The 16,843-nt window shown below is 62.9% G+C and overlaps 2 protein-coding genes across 2 annotated transcripts; one reads left to right on the top strand and one right to left on the bottom strand.

Moving 5' to 3' along the window:
- Window positions 1-66: 66 nt before the first annotated feature.
- On the top strand, window positions 67-5,629 carry CHMP1A (charged multivesicular body protein 1A). The gene is made up of 7 exons (XM_061173447.1): window positions 67-216; window positions 1,949-1,968; window positions 3,669-3,746; window positions 4,350-4,496; window positions 4,749-4,877; window positions 5,080-5,267; window positions 5,516-5,629. Exons 1-7 carry the CDS (start codon window positions 210-212, stop codon window positions 5,535-5,537), a joined length of 591 nt encoding a protein of 196 aa, XP_061029430.1. The 5' UTR covers window positions 67-209; the 3' UTR covers window positions 5,538-5,629.
- Window positions 5,630-9,451: 3,822 nt separating this feature from the next.
- DPEP1 (dipeptidase 1) lies at window positions 9,452-15,732 on the bottom strand. Its single transcript, XM_061172979.1, has 10 exons — window positions 15,455-15,732; window positions 11,776-11,908; window positions 11,429-11,561; window positions 11,128-11,278; window positions 10,913-10,982; window positions 10,418-10,594; window positions 10,245-10,329; window positions 10,096-10,171; window positions 9,830-9,965; window positions 9,452-9,752 (listed from the first exon to the last, which is right to left on the bottom strand). Exons 1-10 carry the CDS (start codon window positions 15,556-15,558, stop codon window positions 9,585-9,587), a joined length of 1,233 nt encoding a protein of 410 aa, XP_061028962.1. The 5' UTR covers window positions 15,559-15,732; the 3' UTR covers window positions 9,452-9,584.
- Window positions 15,733-16,843: the final 1,111 nt, after the last annotated feature.

A 16,843-nucleotide genomic window follows, 5' to 3' on the forward strand; every position in this document is an offset into this window, starting at 1 on the left:
CTGGCCCGCGCGGTCGCCACGGCAACGCCACCGCCCGCGAGACCAGCCCGTCCTCTCGCGAGAGCTCCCAACCGCCGGAAGCGGCGGCCACCCGACAGTACCCGCTCGCCAGCCCGCCAGCCCGCCAGCCCGCGCCGGTCGGTTCGGTTGACGCCGCCGGGAGATCCAGTCAGTCCGCCTCTGCCAGGGCTGCCGCTGCCGGACCGGCCATGGACGGTGAGAGGCCGCCACCCTCCGGGGCCGCGCGGGGCGGGACCGCCTCTCCCGTGGGCGGGGCTCAGGCGGGGTGCCCCTGGCCTCGATCCCGGACCCTGGGCCCCGATCCCCGGTACCGGATCCCGGGGCCTCCACCCGGGACCCCGATCCCCGACACCATACCCCGGGACCCAGGACCCCGACCTCGACCCCGGGGCCTCGACCCAGGACTCCGATCCCCTTCCCTGAGCCCCGACCCCCTTCCCCGGCCCTCCTCAACGACCGTCTGCCCCTGCCCCGCCAAGCTGCGGTACTGGTGAGGGACATCGGCCTTTGGGGCCCTGGGATGCCGGGTCAGAGGGCACCCGAAAAGGAGACGGTTGCACCACTGCCCCCAGAACACCGCTAAGAGAAATAAGAAGAGCTCTGGCAAAAAGCCCTCACTATGTACAGGCACAACAGCTCTTGAGATAGGAACCGTATGCGCCCATTGTGGAGATGGGAAAACAGGTTGAGGAGTCCGTGCAGGCACAGGCCCCAGGCGGCCTGGTCCTCCACTGCCTGCAGCACCCCCTCAGGGTCCTCTGCCCTGCTCTGCTCCAGAACAGGAAGCATCAGTGATAAAATGAAGATACCTACATTTGCCAGGATGTTTAAGTGCTAGTGTGATAGAGAGGCTGTGCAATGTTATTGTCATGAAGGAAATCCTATGCAGATTGCCTCAGAGAGAAGATGAACAGCACACCCCACCCCATGCGCACACACACACGTTGGGTTTTGCCTCACAGCTCACTCAGCTTCAGCTCCCCAGGGAATTCTGTTTTGCCTGTATCCCTTTTCTCCAGGGTTAGGTTTTGCCCTTCAGAGTCTGTCCTTCCCACTCAAGTCTGGGCCACACCCAGCCCAGCCTTGCTTTTCCTGCAGTGAGCACACTGCCTGCCACCTGTTCCTCCAGAGATGCAGACAGCTCTGGCCTTGACCAGGGCCCGCAGTGACAGGTGAGAGCTGCACAGAGCTCCACTGGGCTCTCAGCTGGGAGCCTTCACATACCTTTGTGGTTCTGGATTCTGGTTGCAGGATTTCGTTTCTTCATTCCGGGCTAGTGTGGTACACCCTTTCAGAAATCATTCCCCAAATTTAGGAATGGGATATACACTGAGATAGTTTTAAGATGAAGCTGAATCTACCGAGCTCTTGAGTTTGGGTAAGTGAGTAGCAAGTTCAGATACCAAGGGACTTAGCCAGTAACACACACAGGTCTCCAGTTCCTCATTGAGGGTAGGGGGGCACCTGAGCCTGATTCGATGGCTCAGAAATGGCAGCTCCCATGGAGAGTGGTCTCTGTGGGCCAGCTCTTTTATGGCGTAAGAGTCATCGCCCTGCTGTTTTTATCCATAAAGAATAGACTGTCAAGTACTAAACCTTACTAAATTGGGGAGGACTCCCAAGGGTCCTTTGTAAAGCTGCACTGATTACAAACCATCTAGAGTTTTCACCATGGGCCACATGCTGCACCCATGACCTTCCCCCGCACGCTAACCCTTAAGGTCAGCTGGTGCCATCCTGGTGTTTTCCTGAATTGGAGAGTCAGGGAGGCTAAGGAGGGGCGGGGCTGGTGTGAGTAGGCCTCCCTGAAGGCCCCAGTTCTGTGCCAGCTCTTCACGTCCAGGAGGGTCTTAGTGCCCCACCAGCTGGTTAGGAGTGTTGCTTCTCACGTTTATTACAATCCTCAAATCATCTCCTCTCTTTGCAGATACCCTGTTCCAGCTGAAGGTATGTACTGAATGGCCCTTCACCCCGCCCTGTCCTGGTGGTTGTCAGTGGGGACAGATGGTGTGCGTCACACTCAGGATAGTGCTCAGCCAGACTGATGACTGAGGGGTCAGTGAGGTGGCTTGCTAGCTTGTCTCGGGCTGAGCGGAAGCAGGTCATTTGGCCTCATTCATGAGAGTGCGAGTGTGTGCATCCCTTAATGTTCCACGAGGCGTTTAAAACGGTTGCCTCAAGTCCTTCAGAAGCACGTGCAGCAGGGCATTCTGGGCAGCTGAGCAGTCCTGCCTGGGGTGGTGTCGGCAGGCTCCTGCCCCAGTTCCCGTAGGGGCCCTCCTAGGTGCCCATCCACGGTGGGTTCTGAAGGACAGGAGGAGTGATGTGCATCGGCCCCCGACTGTAGCAGCTGCACTGGCTCTGCTGTGGGGCCTCCAGGCCAGATTCCCAGGTCAGGAAAATCTGGACTTTTCCCTGAGGAACGTAGCTGGTGGGGGTGGACAGACAAGAAACTTTTTTTCCACAACGAAACGTCCCAAGTGCATGGGGGCACCCAGGGCTGAGGGAGGGGCCCGAGGGCTGGGGACCCTCCCAGGTGGGTGAGTGACGTTGGCTGAGAGAACAGTGCTGACAGGACCAGAGTTAGGAAACTGGCCTCTGGAAGGCTGCTGTTGCCTTGGGTCATCTGAGCCTTCTCCCTGCCAGCTTCTGGTCAGCTGAGGCCTGTGGAGGGCCACTGACCAGGGCTGGGGTGTGCGAGGTCATGCCAGGTGGTCCCTGCTGCAGCTGACCAGCGGGTCCCAGGGCACCTGGCCAGAGTGGTGGACTTTGTTTAGAGGTGGCAGATGGTGGCCCGGTGTGTACTTCAGGCTGTGTGTGGAGGGCAGTGGGCCGGGGGCTGGGCAAGCCTGGACGCAGAGCAGGCCACAGAGCCCCTGACAGGAGGGGCCCCGTGTGGGTGGGGCAGGAGTGGGGCTCTGGGCGCAGAGCCGGGCTAGGGTAGCCGACATGGCGATGCCTGACACCGGCCCCATCAGACACCGGGAATGTGGCTTGCGGGACTGATTTTTTACTTTCACTTAATTTTAGGTAATTTAAGTTTAAGTAGCTACATGTGTCTAGTAGCTACTGCACGGGACGGTGCAGGAAGAAAAAATGGTCAGAGAGTCAGGTGCTGCAGACGTTGATTTAAAGGCCCCTCAGAATTGAGTCTGATGACCGGGAATCGGGGATGACTTTGCAGAGAGCGCCCTGTGCCCGTGAGCCTGAGGTTAGGAAAGTGTTGATCTGCACAGAGGCTGGACCACGGGAGCAGGGGAGACGTTAGCCTGAGGCCTGGACACCAAGGCGGTCAAAGAGGGAGGGGTTTACGGTGGCAGCATCTGTGTGACGCTGGCCAAGGCCTGTGGGCAGTTTCTCAGTGTGCCCCCAGCTGCTATCAGTGGAACAGGGAGCCGGTGCGTCGTGCTTCAGGCTGGTGGAGGAAGGGGCTGAGGCCGCTGGGAGCTGGGCTGTGTGGAGGGAGCAGCTGAGGGGCACAAGCGCGCGGACGGGCACTGACGTCCTAGTGGGCAGCGGACTGTCCAGCAGAGGCAGCAGTCGTGAGGGATCAGTGACGTCCACCCTCGGCACGAACGTAGAGCCCAGGAGGGCGGGGAGCGGGGTGGGGGTAGGCCGGGGTGGTGACCCGGCCTCCTGTCCGTCAGTTCACGGCAAAGCAGCTGGAGAAGCTGGCCAAGAAGGCGGAGAAGGACGCCAAGGCGGAGCAGGCCAAGGTGAAGAAGGTGAGTGCGGGCGCTGCCGCCGGGCCGGGCCTTTCCTCCGGTCGGTCCTGTGCTCCTCGGGCCTGGGCAGGGGCCAAACCCCTCTGTGGGGCGGGGCAGGGCTGGAGGCTCCTGGGGTTGCCGTGCTCTCCGTGGGGGGGCTTTCCTACAGCTGGCTAACGGCTAGAGTAGCTCCTGGGGTGCTGGGTTTGGATAACTCCTCACCCAGACCGAGGCTCCCAGGGCAGAAAGGAAACGCAGCCGACTCCCCAGTCTGAAGCCATGTCACCGCCATAGTCGTGATTCCTTTGGAATCAGCATCGCCTGTGCTGGTTTTTCAAGCTCTGCTTCTTCCAGGCGGAGCTCTGTCGTGTGAGGGCAGCTGAGTGTGTCAGTGGGAGTGGAGAGGCCTGGAAAGGTGGCCATGTTTTCCTGAGCCCGGCTTTCTTGTCTGATTTTCTCTGAGGGCTGGTCGGGGGCCCTGCCCCTGGACACCCTCACTCCTGAGACATTTCTGATGAGAAACCCTGCGGAGAGGCTGAGAAGGGGCTGCCCCACAGCAGCAGACGGCACCCCAGGACTGGCCGGGGCCGGGCCGCAGCTGCCATTCCCCCTGCATTTCAGGCCCTTCACCAGAAGAACGTGGAGTGTGCACGGGTGTACGCCGAGAACGCCATTCGCAAGAAGAACGAAGGCGTGAACTGGCTCCGCATGGCGTCCCGCGTGGATGCCGTGGCCTCCAAGGTGCAGACGGCCGTGACCATGAAGGGGGTGAGTGCTGGGCCGGGGGCCACGTGCCCGGGGCCGGCTTCTGCTGGCAGAGTCGAGGGGGTGGCCCAGCGCAAGGGGTCAGGCCGGGATTCCCTACAGTAAGGGCGGTGCTAGAGCGGAAGACGCACCCCGAAGGCTCCCTCCAGTGTCCGTCCTTCCGTTGACAGCACCATCTGGGGACGTGCCATGCTGGGGGCGGGGGGGCGGGGGCCGTGAGGGCCCCGCCTGCCTCCTCACTCCCGCCTCTGCCAGGTGACCAAGAACATGGCGCAGGTGACCAAAGCCCTGGACCGGGCCCTCAGCACCATGGACCTGCAGAAGGTCTCTGCGGTGATGGACAGATTCGAGCAGCAGGTGCAGAGCCTGGACGTGCACACGTCGGTACGTCGGCCCGCGGCCCGGGTGTGCGGGTGACGGCCTGGCCTGCGCCCCCTTCCCCGCCCGGGAGCCCGGCTCCTCGTGGGGAGGCCAGACCGGCCCGCAGAGGTCCAGCAGGGGAGAGGGGGGCCGGGGGCCGGGGGCGGGTGCCCGTGCAGGCAGCTGTGCCCCAGGAAGCCCTGACCGCCCGGCACACGACCCCCAGGTGATGGAGGACTCCATGAGCTCGGCCACCACGCTGACCACACCACAGGAGCAGGTGGACAGCCTCATCCTGCAGATCGCCGAGGAGAACGGCCTCGAGGTCCTGGACCAGCTCAGCCAGCTGCCCGAGGGCGCCTCTGCCGTGGGCGAGAGCTCCGTGCGCAGCCAGGAGGACCAGCTGTCTCGGAGGTGGGCCAGGGGCACCTGTGCTGGGCGGGCAGCGTGCTGGGCGGGAGCTCGGGAGGCATGCAGAAACCCCGGCCTCGAGGCCTGCAGGCCCAGGAGCGGCTCAGTCCCTGCGCCTTGTTTAGACCCTGCTCACGTCTATAGCTCCCCCTGGAAGGGGAGGAACAGGACTAGGACGGCCTGGAAAAGGGCCTGGAAAGCCGGGGTGGAGCCACTGCCAGGGCCTCAGGGAATCCTGTTGTCGTTTGCAGGTTGGCCGCCCTGAGGAATTAGCGGAGCCCAGCGGCAGCACGCCCCATCCCGGCCTCATAGGGGAAGGGCTGGGAAGGCCGCCTCTGCCCCCTCCCCACTGCTCTCACCCTCTCACCTGCCAGGCCTGGGACTCTGCCTCTTCTCTGAGCACGGGTGTGGGTCTGTGTCCGGCTGGGCGAGTTGGCACAAACTTCTGAATTCTGTGGGTAATTCCTGTGACTCCGGGCCACCAGCTGGGCGATCTGCAGGCTCCCCTCCATCCACCACCACTGAGAAACCCCCAGGGACTGGCTGGTGGCTGCCACGTGGATATGGGGGCTTTCGCACTCCATGTGATGGCAGATGTGCTGGGAGTGGTCAGCCAGTGGGGGTCAGGGCTGCAGGCTGTTGCTAGGCACCCCTGGAGGCCCCCCACTCCGTTTAGAACCTGGTCCTGCCAGCGGGATGGGCCCCGCTCGGGCTCCCCAGTGTCAGGCGCCTAGCTCCCAGTCCAGCGGCCCCCTGGGCGTCTGCATCCTCACTGCCCTGCGGGGTCTCCTCTAGGAAGCCAGAGTCTATGCTGAGGCCCCTCCCAGCCAAGGAGCAGGCGCCTCCCCCTCTTGGGTGGGATGCTTTTCTCCTGTCACTATAAGTGATGGGGTGCCTCCCCCATCTGGCTCTTGCTGCCTTGTGGGCTCACGCTGTTGACCTTGAAGCTGGAGCGGCTAATGGGAGAGCCGCTCTCAGTGGGGCCAGCAGTGGCAGTGCTTCTGACGACGTGCTGGGCTGGCCTGAGGGGAGCTTCAGACAGGCTGCACTTTTCTGTTTTCTCCAATTCCTGAAGTTTACTTCGTTTTCCTGAAGCTTCCAGGGATTTTTTTTTTTTGCCAAAAGAGAAGGAGCAAGTAGATCGGGAGCCTTTGGGATGAGCCCCGCCCCAGCGTCAGCTGGAGAGCACTGGTCGTCAGTGCTGACCAGAGGCCTCTGGCTGGCCGTCCGTCCTCACAGCACTGGCTCTCATGGACAGAAACGTGGGAGAGCTTTCCCTGGCTCTCTGCGTTTGATTCTTCCTGGACTTGGAGCCCTTGGGTGTTCTGTATAGTAAGTTGTGCTGTGGGCTGCCTGGCACTCTGGACTGTGGTGTGAGGCCGGAGAGAATGGGGTTCAAGAGCCACCTGGTGTTTCTTCTGTGATGCCGACCTCGCCTTACTCCCTGGCCATCATCCCTTGGGGCTCCCATGTGCTGGGGGTTCAGAGAAGGTCCCCAGGGGGTGCAGAGCTCCACGGAGACGCCTGCTGGGGGCAGAGGCCACGCCGCATCAAAGGGCAGCAGGCGAAGTTTGCCTTTTCCTGAAATGCTGTTGTGAATAAAGAGATTGATCCCTGAGAACTGTCTCCATCTTTGCTTTAATGGCCTGGGGTGGGGTGGGGGCCTTAAGCGGGACAGCCGGCTTGCGGTCCAGCCCGCCAGTAGGAGGCTGACGGGTTCCTGAAGGAGGGCAGATGGGGTGGTGTGAAGAGTGGGATTCCCTGCTTGGTGAGGCCGAATCAGATCCACAGTTCCTCTACGATTTTACCTTGAAATACTTTTAAACTTATGTTAACAGCTGCACACCAAGTACACAACTTCTGTATCCTGTGTAGGAGCTTTCCTCACGGCAACCTTCTAGTTACCGTAGAACCGACCAAATCAGGAAACGCCCTCACGTTATTACCCTGTGGTTCCCTCCAGCCCCGAATGTGGCACAGGCCCTCCCGTTTCTCTACGTGACCGGGACGGTCTCGAGGCCAGGGGGTCTGCACCGGTGTGCTCGCGGGAACCGCGTCCGGGCGCCCCCCACCCCGTGTGCCCCAGAAACCGCGTCCGGGCAACCTATGTGTGCACCAGAAACCAAGTCCCTGTGCCCTCCTGCGTGCACCAGAAACTACATCCGTGCGCACCCCTATGTGCCCCCAGAAACTACCACCGGGCGCCCCTCTGTACTCACGGGAACCGCGTCTGGTCACCCTGCTGTGCGCACCGGAAACCACGTCGGTGCGCCCCTCTGTGCGCGCCGGAACCATGCTGGTGCACCGCCCTATGTGCACCAGAAACTACGTCCGGGCACCTTCCCCGCAACCCACCGCTCACGCGAAGCACGTCTGTGGGCCTCCCTCTGTGCTCACAGGAACTACGTCCGGGCACCCCACTGTGTGCACCAGAAACTACGTCCAGACACACACAGACACATACACACACACATACCCCGTGGGCACGGGAACCACAAGTTTGCACTTGTCAGGCCTCCCCCTCTGGTTTGTTACTCCTTGGGCAGTGAAAACCCCGTTTTCAGGTTCTCAGCCCCTGCTCCCCGCGCAAAGTTCTAGTTTCGGCACTGCTGGCTGCCCCCCACCCCACTCCGAGAGACGCCCTTACCCACCAGAGGACTGGGTTTGTCGCAGGCCTTGCCGGGGCCCCTCGATGTGTCGTCAGAAGGCTCTGCTCTCAGCCACGCCCTCTTCAAAGTGGCTGGCGTCTGTTAGATTATTTGGCTTGTGTTTCACGCCGGTGCTTTGCAGCCTGGCTGGTCTTGATCAGTTTTTCGTGCATGTGAACCGTGGCCAGGGTTGTAGAATCAGAACCACAGTGGGGTCCCTGCCCCTTGTGCCCAACCCGCCTGCCAGAGTGACCACCTGTGGCTCTGGGCCCCCCTTGTCCCCTCTGAGCACGTCTGGGTTTGAACAGGGCCTGGGGCTGCTTGTTGCCTGGTTGGAGAATCGCTGATGTGGGCCCTGCCTGGGGAGACAGCCCTCCAGGGGCTCCTGAGCAGACTCCACGCTGCTGGGTGGGCCCGGGTGTGGCACCTGCCTCCCTGGAGCCCCTCACCAGGACCCCCAGGAAAGGCCTGCAGGCCTGTGTCTCCCAGGGTGAATGAGGGGTGAGAAGGGTCCCCAGAACCAGATTCTGGGGACGGCACTTGAGGGGTGGCCTCTGGTGTGATTCTAATGTGGTTAAGATTATTTCCGACGAATATTAAAGCGTTTCTTATGGGAAAATCCCTCCCAGTTAGCAAAATTAGGCGTGCCCACCTGCAGCCCACCAGGGGGCCCTCCAGCTGCCAACAGCCCCGGCAAATAAATCAGCCAGCCGTGGCAGGCTGGCGTGTTGGGCAGGATTCGGCCAACTCAGGACAGAAACCCTCAACTTGCTTTTTTCTCCTTTAACGTTAAACTAATCCTAAGTGATCAGCAAATACCCACAATGTCCCTGCTAGTGGCTTTAGGTCTCTCTGGAGAGAGTGCCTGCTGGGAGAGAGAGGCAGGGCCCCAGCCCAGAGGCCCTCGCTGGCTCCCAGGGCCCAGGCTGGCAGGCACCGGTGGGTAACGGCACAGAGGGGCATCCTCAGGGACTCTGGCCTGGAAAGAGGCCAGCAGGGATGTGTTGGGGGTCTTGTCCAGGGTCTGTCACCCACTAAGTTATTCATCTCAAGACACATGCACCGAATGACCGGTGGCAGGGGGAACGCTACCGAGCCCCCCTTGGGTGAAGCCCTGCCCTGCAGGGGCCTTGTTCATGGCATGTGAGGACACCCTGCAGGGCTGGGGTCCTCCCTGCTCCGGTCCTTGCTTTCCTGTTTGCCAAGAGAGGCTGGCCCCAGGGGTGGGCCGTGGGCACACACGTGTGTGAGTGCGTGTGGGTGTGTATATGTGCGTGCATGGGTGTGCACCGGTATGAGGATGTGGGGTGCAGGTGTGCACACGTGTGCGTGGCTGTGTGTGTGCACGCACCTGTGTACAGATGTGTGTGGGGAGGTGGCAGCTGGCGCCTGGACTGTTTTAAAGACCCTCCAGCAACGTCCACGCAAAGCCTCTCAGACCCTGAGCTCTCTGGCCCTGACCTTCAGGACTCAGGCGCTCTTGTGTCTGGTGTCCAGCCAGGAGCCCCCTCCAGGGCCAGGGTGCTGATGACACGAGACTCGAAGGATCGGCGACTTTATTGAGGGTCCCTCCGTGCCTGTGTTTTGCGCTGCCCAGGGGAGCGCAGGTGCCTGCCCAGGACAGGCCAGTCTGAGCGCACAGGGAGTCGCTGCCGTTCCAGCTGCCAGGGCGTCAGAGGGGACACAGGCAGAGGACGAGGAGCGCGAGGGAGGCCAGCAGGGCCCCCGGCTGGAGGTGGAGGCTGGGGGCCCCTGAGTAGCCGTAGCTGGTCCTGCAGGAGGCCTCCAGTTGGTCCAATGGGATGGGCTCCTCGCCGGGAGGCTGCGTGTGACTGCTCGCCTGGGGAAAGACACAGGTCGGCCGCCTGCCTGAGGGCAGGAGGTGGTCGGCGACGCGGGGAGTGCGGGGCCCCTCACCTGCTCCACCGCCTCGAAGACCCTCAGCAGGTTGTTGGCCAGGGCGCCCTTGACCTCTGCCTCGGTCCACTGTCTCCTCAGCAGCTCCGCCGCCAGGTCTGGATACTTGGACACGTCCTTAAGCCCCGAGGGGAGCCTGAGATGCGGGTGGAGCGAGCCAGGCTCTGCATCCCAGGGGGCAGGGCCTGGGGCCCCCATCCCGAGCCCCGGAGTCCTCGGCGCCCCCCCCCCGCCCCTCACAGCACGTGGAGGGGGTCTCGCCTCACCTGGACACACCGTCGTAGTCCCCACCCAAGCCCACGGCTCCGGCCCCCGCCACCTTCTTGATGTGGTCCAGGTGGTCTGCGGAGAGGCAGCACGTGAGGGCCCTGCGAGAGGCCCCGGCCCGGCGCCCCGGCCGCTCGCCCCCGCCCACCTGCCACTTGGGACAAGTTGGCCTCCGCTTTGCAGGAAACGTAGTCATTGTAGAAGTTCACCATCACTAGGCTGCCCGTCTGCTTCTGCTCGGGAGAGAGGGTGGCACTGTGGGCGGGGCGGCCAGCCGCGAGGGCCAGCCCAGGAGCGGACGGCCGCGGCCCAGCCTCTCACCACCAGCCGGAGCACGTCGTCGGGCACGTTGCGCCGGTGCTGGCACACGCTGTAGGCCGAGGAGTGGCTGAAGACCACGGGGGCCTTGGACAGCTGCAGCACGGCCCTCATGGTGGCCGTGGACGTGTGGGCCAAGTCGATGATGACGCCCAGTCGGTTCATCTCCTTCACGACGCTCTGGGGGGGGACGGGGCTCAGGGGACCCACACAGCCTGGAGGGTCTCAGCCAGCACCCTGGGACCAGGCAGGCTGTGCCGTGCACACTTGGGTTCCCGCGACCTTCTGGGGTTTCTGGCGGCCGCCTGGGAAGTCCAGGTGTGGGGAAGGGCACTGGCCAGGTGTTAACAAGCCCTTCAGTGGCTGGAAGACTGGAGGCCACTCTAATGACCTGTGGGTTCCAGTGGAAGACCCGTCCTGCTGGCCCATCTCACAGACGAGGAAACAGGTGACGCGCCGGGTCCTCTGAGGGTGACCGAGGCCCCGCCCCCCACTCACCTGCCCAAAGAGTGACAGGCCTTGGCTGCGGGCCTTGTCTTCTCCCGTGTCCACCAACCAGTTGTCGGCCCTGGGAGAGCAGAGAGCAGGCGCCCGAGAGGCAACGTGGTTGTCCGGGCCCACCCACCTCAGGACCCGCAGGAGGAGAGACAGGTGCCGGGGCGGTCCCTGCCCTGAAACCCTCCCGCCCGGCCGGCCCCCCCGGGGCTGCTCACCAGGGCGTGTTGCAGGTGTGGGTGAGAGTCAGGTACCGCATGCCCAGGTGGTAGAGCGCCCGCAGGACGCCCAGGCTGCTGTCGATGGAGTGGCCGCCCTCCACGCCGACCAGACTGGCCACCTTTCCCTCCCGGAAGGCCTGCCGGATGCCTGCGAGGAGAGCCCGGCCAGGGGCGGTGGGCACCGGGCGACACGTGTGCCCGGGTGTCGGGTGTGGGGACTGGCTTCCACGTGAAACAAACCGCAGAGCGGCGCAGGAGACCCTGCTCAGGACCAGGGCTGGTGGGCGCTGGCACCCACCTGTGCTGTCGGTGACACACAGGAAGGTCTCGGGGTACAACTGGCACATGCGGTGGATGACGTCGATCTGCTCCAGCGTCCTCTTCACGGCATCCTTGTTCTGGGTGTCGCAGGGCGTGTACGCAGACCAGAACTGGGGGGGTCACGGGGGGAGGAGCTGGGAGCTGAGGAGCCGGGCCCCAGGCACACGGGCTCTGGCTTCCCTGTGGCCACGGAAGCCCTCCCCACAGCCTGAGTGGCTATCGGAGCCCCCTCTAAGAGCCCGGGGCGGTACGCCGCCACCAGGAAAGGGCAGCAAGGGAGGAGGCGATGGGCTCCAGTGCCTCAGGCTCCGGGCCGGACCATACCTGGGCACCCACAAAGCCAGCCTTCAGCTTGGGGATGTTGGTGTGAGTGTGGGCCAGGCTGGTCAGGTTGGCCCTCGGGTCCTGAAGCTGATTGTTGAACAGTTTCAGCAGCTGCCAGGGCAGGTCATTGTGCCTGGAGGGGCCAGGAGGAGGGGTCAGGGGCAGGTCAGGATGGCCACTTGGACCCGGGCCCCCCGAGCTCCCTCCCGGGCAGGCTGTCCCCTCTCCAGCTCCTCTTCTCGTGGGCTGAGGACTAGGAAGGTCACAGGGTGATTGCTGTTATCTGAACACACCTGAGCACAGGTGAGCTTCTCAACTGGCCACACCCCCAGGCCAGGTCACTGAGCTGAGCCCTAAGTGGACAGGTCTTCCCTCCCGGAGCCTTTCACTGGGGAAGAGGGAGGGCAGATGCCGGCTTGGCTTCAAAATCGTGGAGGTCAGGGGAGTTTGGAGTTGAAACAATCTCCATGAACAAGGCTGGTTGACATGGGGCTCCTGAGTGTAGGCCTGGGGGAGATTCACAGATTAAAGATGAAATCCTTCTGCTGCAGGGAGAGGGTGGGGAAGTGTGGGGCGTGGCCTACCCTGGGGGGCAGCCACGGGAGCAGGGCACCAGTGCGGGATTTGGGGGCCCCAGAGGCCCTCTGCTGCCTCTGTCCCTGGGGACAGTCCTGCACCATTTCCAAGAAGATCCCTCTGTGCTTCCAAAGGACAGGCCCTCTGAATTTCTCCCAGGAGCCGGTAGGCGGTGAGTGCATTGCAGGAGGTGAGGTGCGGGTGGAGGAGAGGAGGGGATAGACAAGGAGGGCTGTCAGGTGGGGGTCTTCCAGGGCAGGACCCATGGGGCACATTCCTCCCTGGATCCAGGAACTGTCACAGGGGGACCAGGAGCAGCCCCCAGGGGAGAGACCGCTGGGAGCCATAAGCTCCAGGTGCCGGAAGGGGCCTCGGCCCCTGGGAGCTGGTTAGAATTTCAGAGTCTCAGGCCCAGCCCTGGCCCACCAGTCGGCATCTGGCTTTTACCAGCCAACGGGCACACACGCACGGGACATCCAGGGAGCCAACCAGCGGATCCCTAGTCTGGTGACAAGGGGGCTGTGAGGACAGCCTGGAGGGGGCTTTGTTCCCACTGCGGGCCCTCCCATCCACCCCTCCTCCCCAGCCCAGCAGCCATGCCCACTCTCCCCAGGACCCTCGCCCACACCTAGTTCCCACCCCCAGCCCTGGCTCCCTCCCCGGTGTCTGTTTCTTCATCTGTAACACGGGGCTGCCTTGTGAGGGTCACTAACAGTGTCAACATCGTGACGGCCCAGGTCGTCCGGCCCGCTGGGGTGGGCTCTTCCACAGCAAGGTGGCCATGGCTCCCGGTGGGAAGTGAGGGCTCCCTGGGCCCCACACAGGGCTCCAGATCCTGGAAGTTGCCCCTGGTCTCCTGGGGAGCTCCTGCCCCAGCTGTGAGGTTTGACTGCTGGGCATGGGCTGGTGGTCAGGACGCCTTTGCTGACTGAGGGGTGGATGAACTCCAGCAAGGCGAGGTCACTGCCTCAATGCAGAGTTGGGGGGGGGGCTGGCCCTGGTCACTGTCTCCGAGGCAGCGCTGAGCAGGACTTTACTCCTTTGCTCCTCTAGGAAATCCAGCCCCACGCTCCAGCTGCCTCCACTTTGCTCTTCCCTCCTCGCCTCAGCCTGTCCTCCCTTTGTAGGTATTGGCACTAAGGTCAATACCACATTCTGGAGTCTGTTCTGGAGCCTGACGGATCTACCCTCCTTATCTGTGTGGCCTGGGTAGCATCCTCAGCTCTGATAGAGGACCCTGCCATCCTACCCAAAGAGGGGAGGGGAGGATTCCGAGTGCTGGGAAGTGCTAGAAACGACAGCCAAACACACACTTAGGCCAGCTATGGCTTACAGATGTGATGGCTGGAGCTGGTGCAGCCATATTAAACCATGAGGTAACTGTGGGAATGGTGGCCACACCATTATGGAATGCCGTGCCAGGACTCTGTCTGGACTTCTCTGTTGTTGAAGCTACTTATTTGGGTCTCTCTTACCCACAGGAGTAGCTAATACTAACTGGTTTAGATTCTGTCAGCCTAGTCTTGGCTTTCTAAGACTTTGGATAATCCCAGCTCCTCAAATCCCAGCTTCCTGAGTACTCCTGGCCGTCTGGGCTCTTTGAGCCATCTTACCCCTCACATGGACCTCTGGACAGCTCCCAGCACCTAAACTCGGACCCCCTCTCCTTGTGCCCAGCTGCCCTGAGTCCTCCGGAAGGAAGGAACATTCATTTTGTTGGCATATTCTACCTGCCCTTGCTGGCCTGGGATGCCTGGTCCCTGAGCCCAGACCTGCCAGACAGCAGGGCCTCCGGGATGGGAGCAAAGGGCAGCAGCCTCTGCGGCAAACTTCCTATCCCTGTGAGGAGACCCAGCCATGTGAGGACCCTCAGATGCACGCAGGGGGATGGGAGGTCCAGGAAGGAGGAGGAGGGGAGGGACCAGGGGAGGACTGAGGGAGGGAGGGAGGGAGGGAAGGGTGCGCTCTGACCCCTGATGGCCACTTCCTTATCTAGGGCTGCCCTGCATTTCCCTGCCAGTCTTATGTGATGAGACACCCGTTTTCTCTGCTTTTCTTGCAGAGCTTTTGTCCCATAAAGCCTGGGCAAGTGGGTACCCCAACTTTCCCAGCACCCGGTGGGAAACAGCAGGCGGGGCGGGAGTGTGTGTGTACAGGTGGCGTCCTTCCCAGGGCTGGGAGAGCCCCGAGGAGCCGGGGGTGGGAGCGGGGGCAGGGCGGCAAGGGCAGTGCCAGGCCTGCCTGCAGCGTCAAGGGGCCCTGGGGGCCGCTGGGAGGACTCCGGCTACTGCTCTGAGCTCTGTGGGAGTCGGAGCTGGAAGGGCAGGGGCTGGTACTTGTGTCTCCAAGACTTCCTCTGGCTGCCGTGCGGAGAGGAGACCTGACCTCAGGCCAGTGGCAGGAGGGGGCAGTCAGAGGCACAGGGGTGGGGGTGGAGGGTAAGTGAAGGGGACAGGCGCGGCCAGGTTGGCTGTGACATCAGGGAAAGTGTGACAAGGTGTCACCAGGGTCTTGGCTGGAAGGGGGGCAGGGGGAGTGGGCACCCAGGAGCTTGGCCTGGGGCACTGAAGCGTGAGATGCCTCGGTGAGGTCAAGCCGAGGGCACATGGCCTGATGGGGTCACCCCAGGTGGATGGAGCGAGGGGTGGGCTTGACAAGAGGGTCTCAGGAAGGAGTGTCAAGAGGGCCGACAGGGTCCCCCAAGGGCCACAGCAGACGCCACACTCACCTGCACTTCCTGTGACACAGGACCCTGGGCCAGGCCCCAACGGCCCCCAGCCCCAGCCCCACTCTGAGCTGGGATCCAGCCCCCAGGAGTCCAGGTTGTGGGGTGTCCCGGGAGCTGCTGAGGCCTTGGGGGCCTCACTATTCACCTCCTTCCTGCCGCGTTCCCCACAGGCCCTCATTTACTGAAGTCTCTGGGGCCCTGAGAGAGCCCACAAAAAAACTTGAGTCCAGCAAAGGGCAAAGGCCATAGTGCAGTTGGAGAAACTGAGTCCCATTGGAGACAGGGCAGCTCCTGTCTCAGGTCAAGGGCACGTGAGCCTCGACCCTAGCTCCCCCGGCCCGGACCCCCGGACCCGTCACATGGGTGGCTGCTTACCCGTCAATGACAGGCGTGCCCTGCATGATCCTCACCGCTGTGTCCCGGAACTGGTCTGCAGTGCAGACGGCCACCAGGGGCCAGAACCACCAGCTGGTCCACATGCCACGCTCCCCAGGGACGCGCTCCCCTGCTGCTCCTGTGCGTCTGTCCTGACCGTCCTGGGCGCCAGAAGACAGAGGGCTTTGGGCCAGGTGATTGTTGCCAGGACCTCCCCTGTTTATCAGTAATCAGCACATTCCCCGCAAGGGTGGATAGATGGGAGTTCCTAGCCCCTGAGGCTGGGCGTCGCTGTCTGGGCCAGGCCAAGTGTAGTAAAACCCCAGGGGCGGGGCTGGTGCCCAGGGGCGGGGCTGGTGCCCAGAGGTGGGGCAGAGGATGGGCTAGCGCACGGAAAGGGGCCGCCAGTGTTTGTTGTGTCCTGCCCCCAGGACCGGGTGTCTGAGGTCTGCAAACAAGATTCAATTTTGTGTCCTTGAATGTACCCCTTTGTTTGCCTGTAAAGTAGTTTTTTGTTACTTTCCTTGGAAGGTGGAGCACAGCCGGGCAGGGGCACTCCCACCACACCCCACCGCAGTGCTGGGGGCGTCTGCACAGTGACCCACGCTCCGGCTGCAGGCTTCTGACCGAGCATGTTGGATGCTGGGGCTTGGGGTCGGAAGCCTGGAGCGTTTGCATTTCCTTATTGCTGGGGGGCGCACACTCAGGTCTCCTGGGGGAGGCAGGGGCTGGAGGGTGGGGGGCACGGTTCTGAGAACCGGATGCCCAGACAGCGCTGGGCCCAGTGAATCATGAATCCCGGTGCCAGGGCTGGGCCAGCATCCAGGGTTCTGCTGGGCAGCTGGGTGACCCCAGCCCACCCTGGATCCTCAGGGCTGCTGAGCTATGGAGACCCTACCCCCTCGCTGGGCTCCCTGCCACCTCTGTCCCTGGATGGCGTTGGACTCTCACGCAGACCAGCCCTGTGGAGCCCAGGTCCCAGGCCGGTGGCCTCCCTGAGCCCCGACCCGGCCCCAAGGACAGGACGGGCCCAGCTCCAGGCCCTTTCTCCCGCCTGGGAAGGGGGTCACGTCCCAACCCTGGCTCTGCCGTCATTAGCTGTGCATCCCGGGGCCTGGGCCTCCAGCCCCGTTTTCCTCCTGTTGAAACGGCAGCTTGCAGGGGAGACTGAGCAGAGGTGGGGCCGTCTACCTTCCCTCCCTCCACCCACCACTCACCCCAGGAGGAGAGGCTCCGGGGCGTCCTCCACCCAGATGCCCGGGGACGAGGCCGCCGGCCCCAGGCCCCATCGAGGACTTGCCCCTGCTCCCCACCGGGGCATCCTCAGTGCCAGGCCCTGGGATTCCACCCTCTTCACCACTCTGTGCAGAAAAGACCCCCTTGAAGGGT

Source organism: Eubalaena glacialis, chromosome 18 (genome assembly GCF_028564815.1).
Source record: "Eubalaena glacialis isolate mEubGla1 chromosome 18, mEubGla1.1.hap2.+ XY, whole genome shotgun sequence".
Taxonomy (NCBI): Eukaryota; Metazoa; Chordata; class Mammalia; order Artiodactyla; family Balaenidae; genus Eubalaena; species Eubalaena glacialis.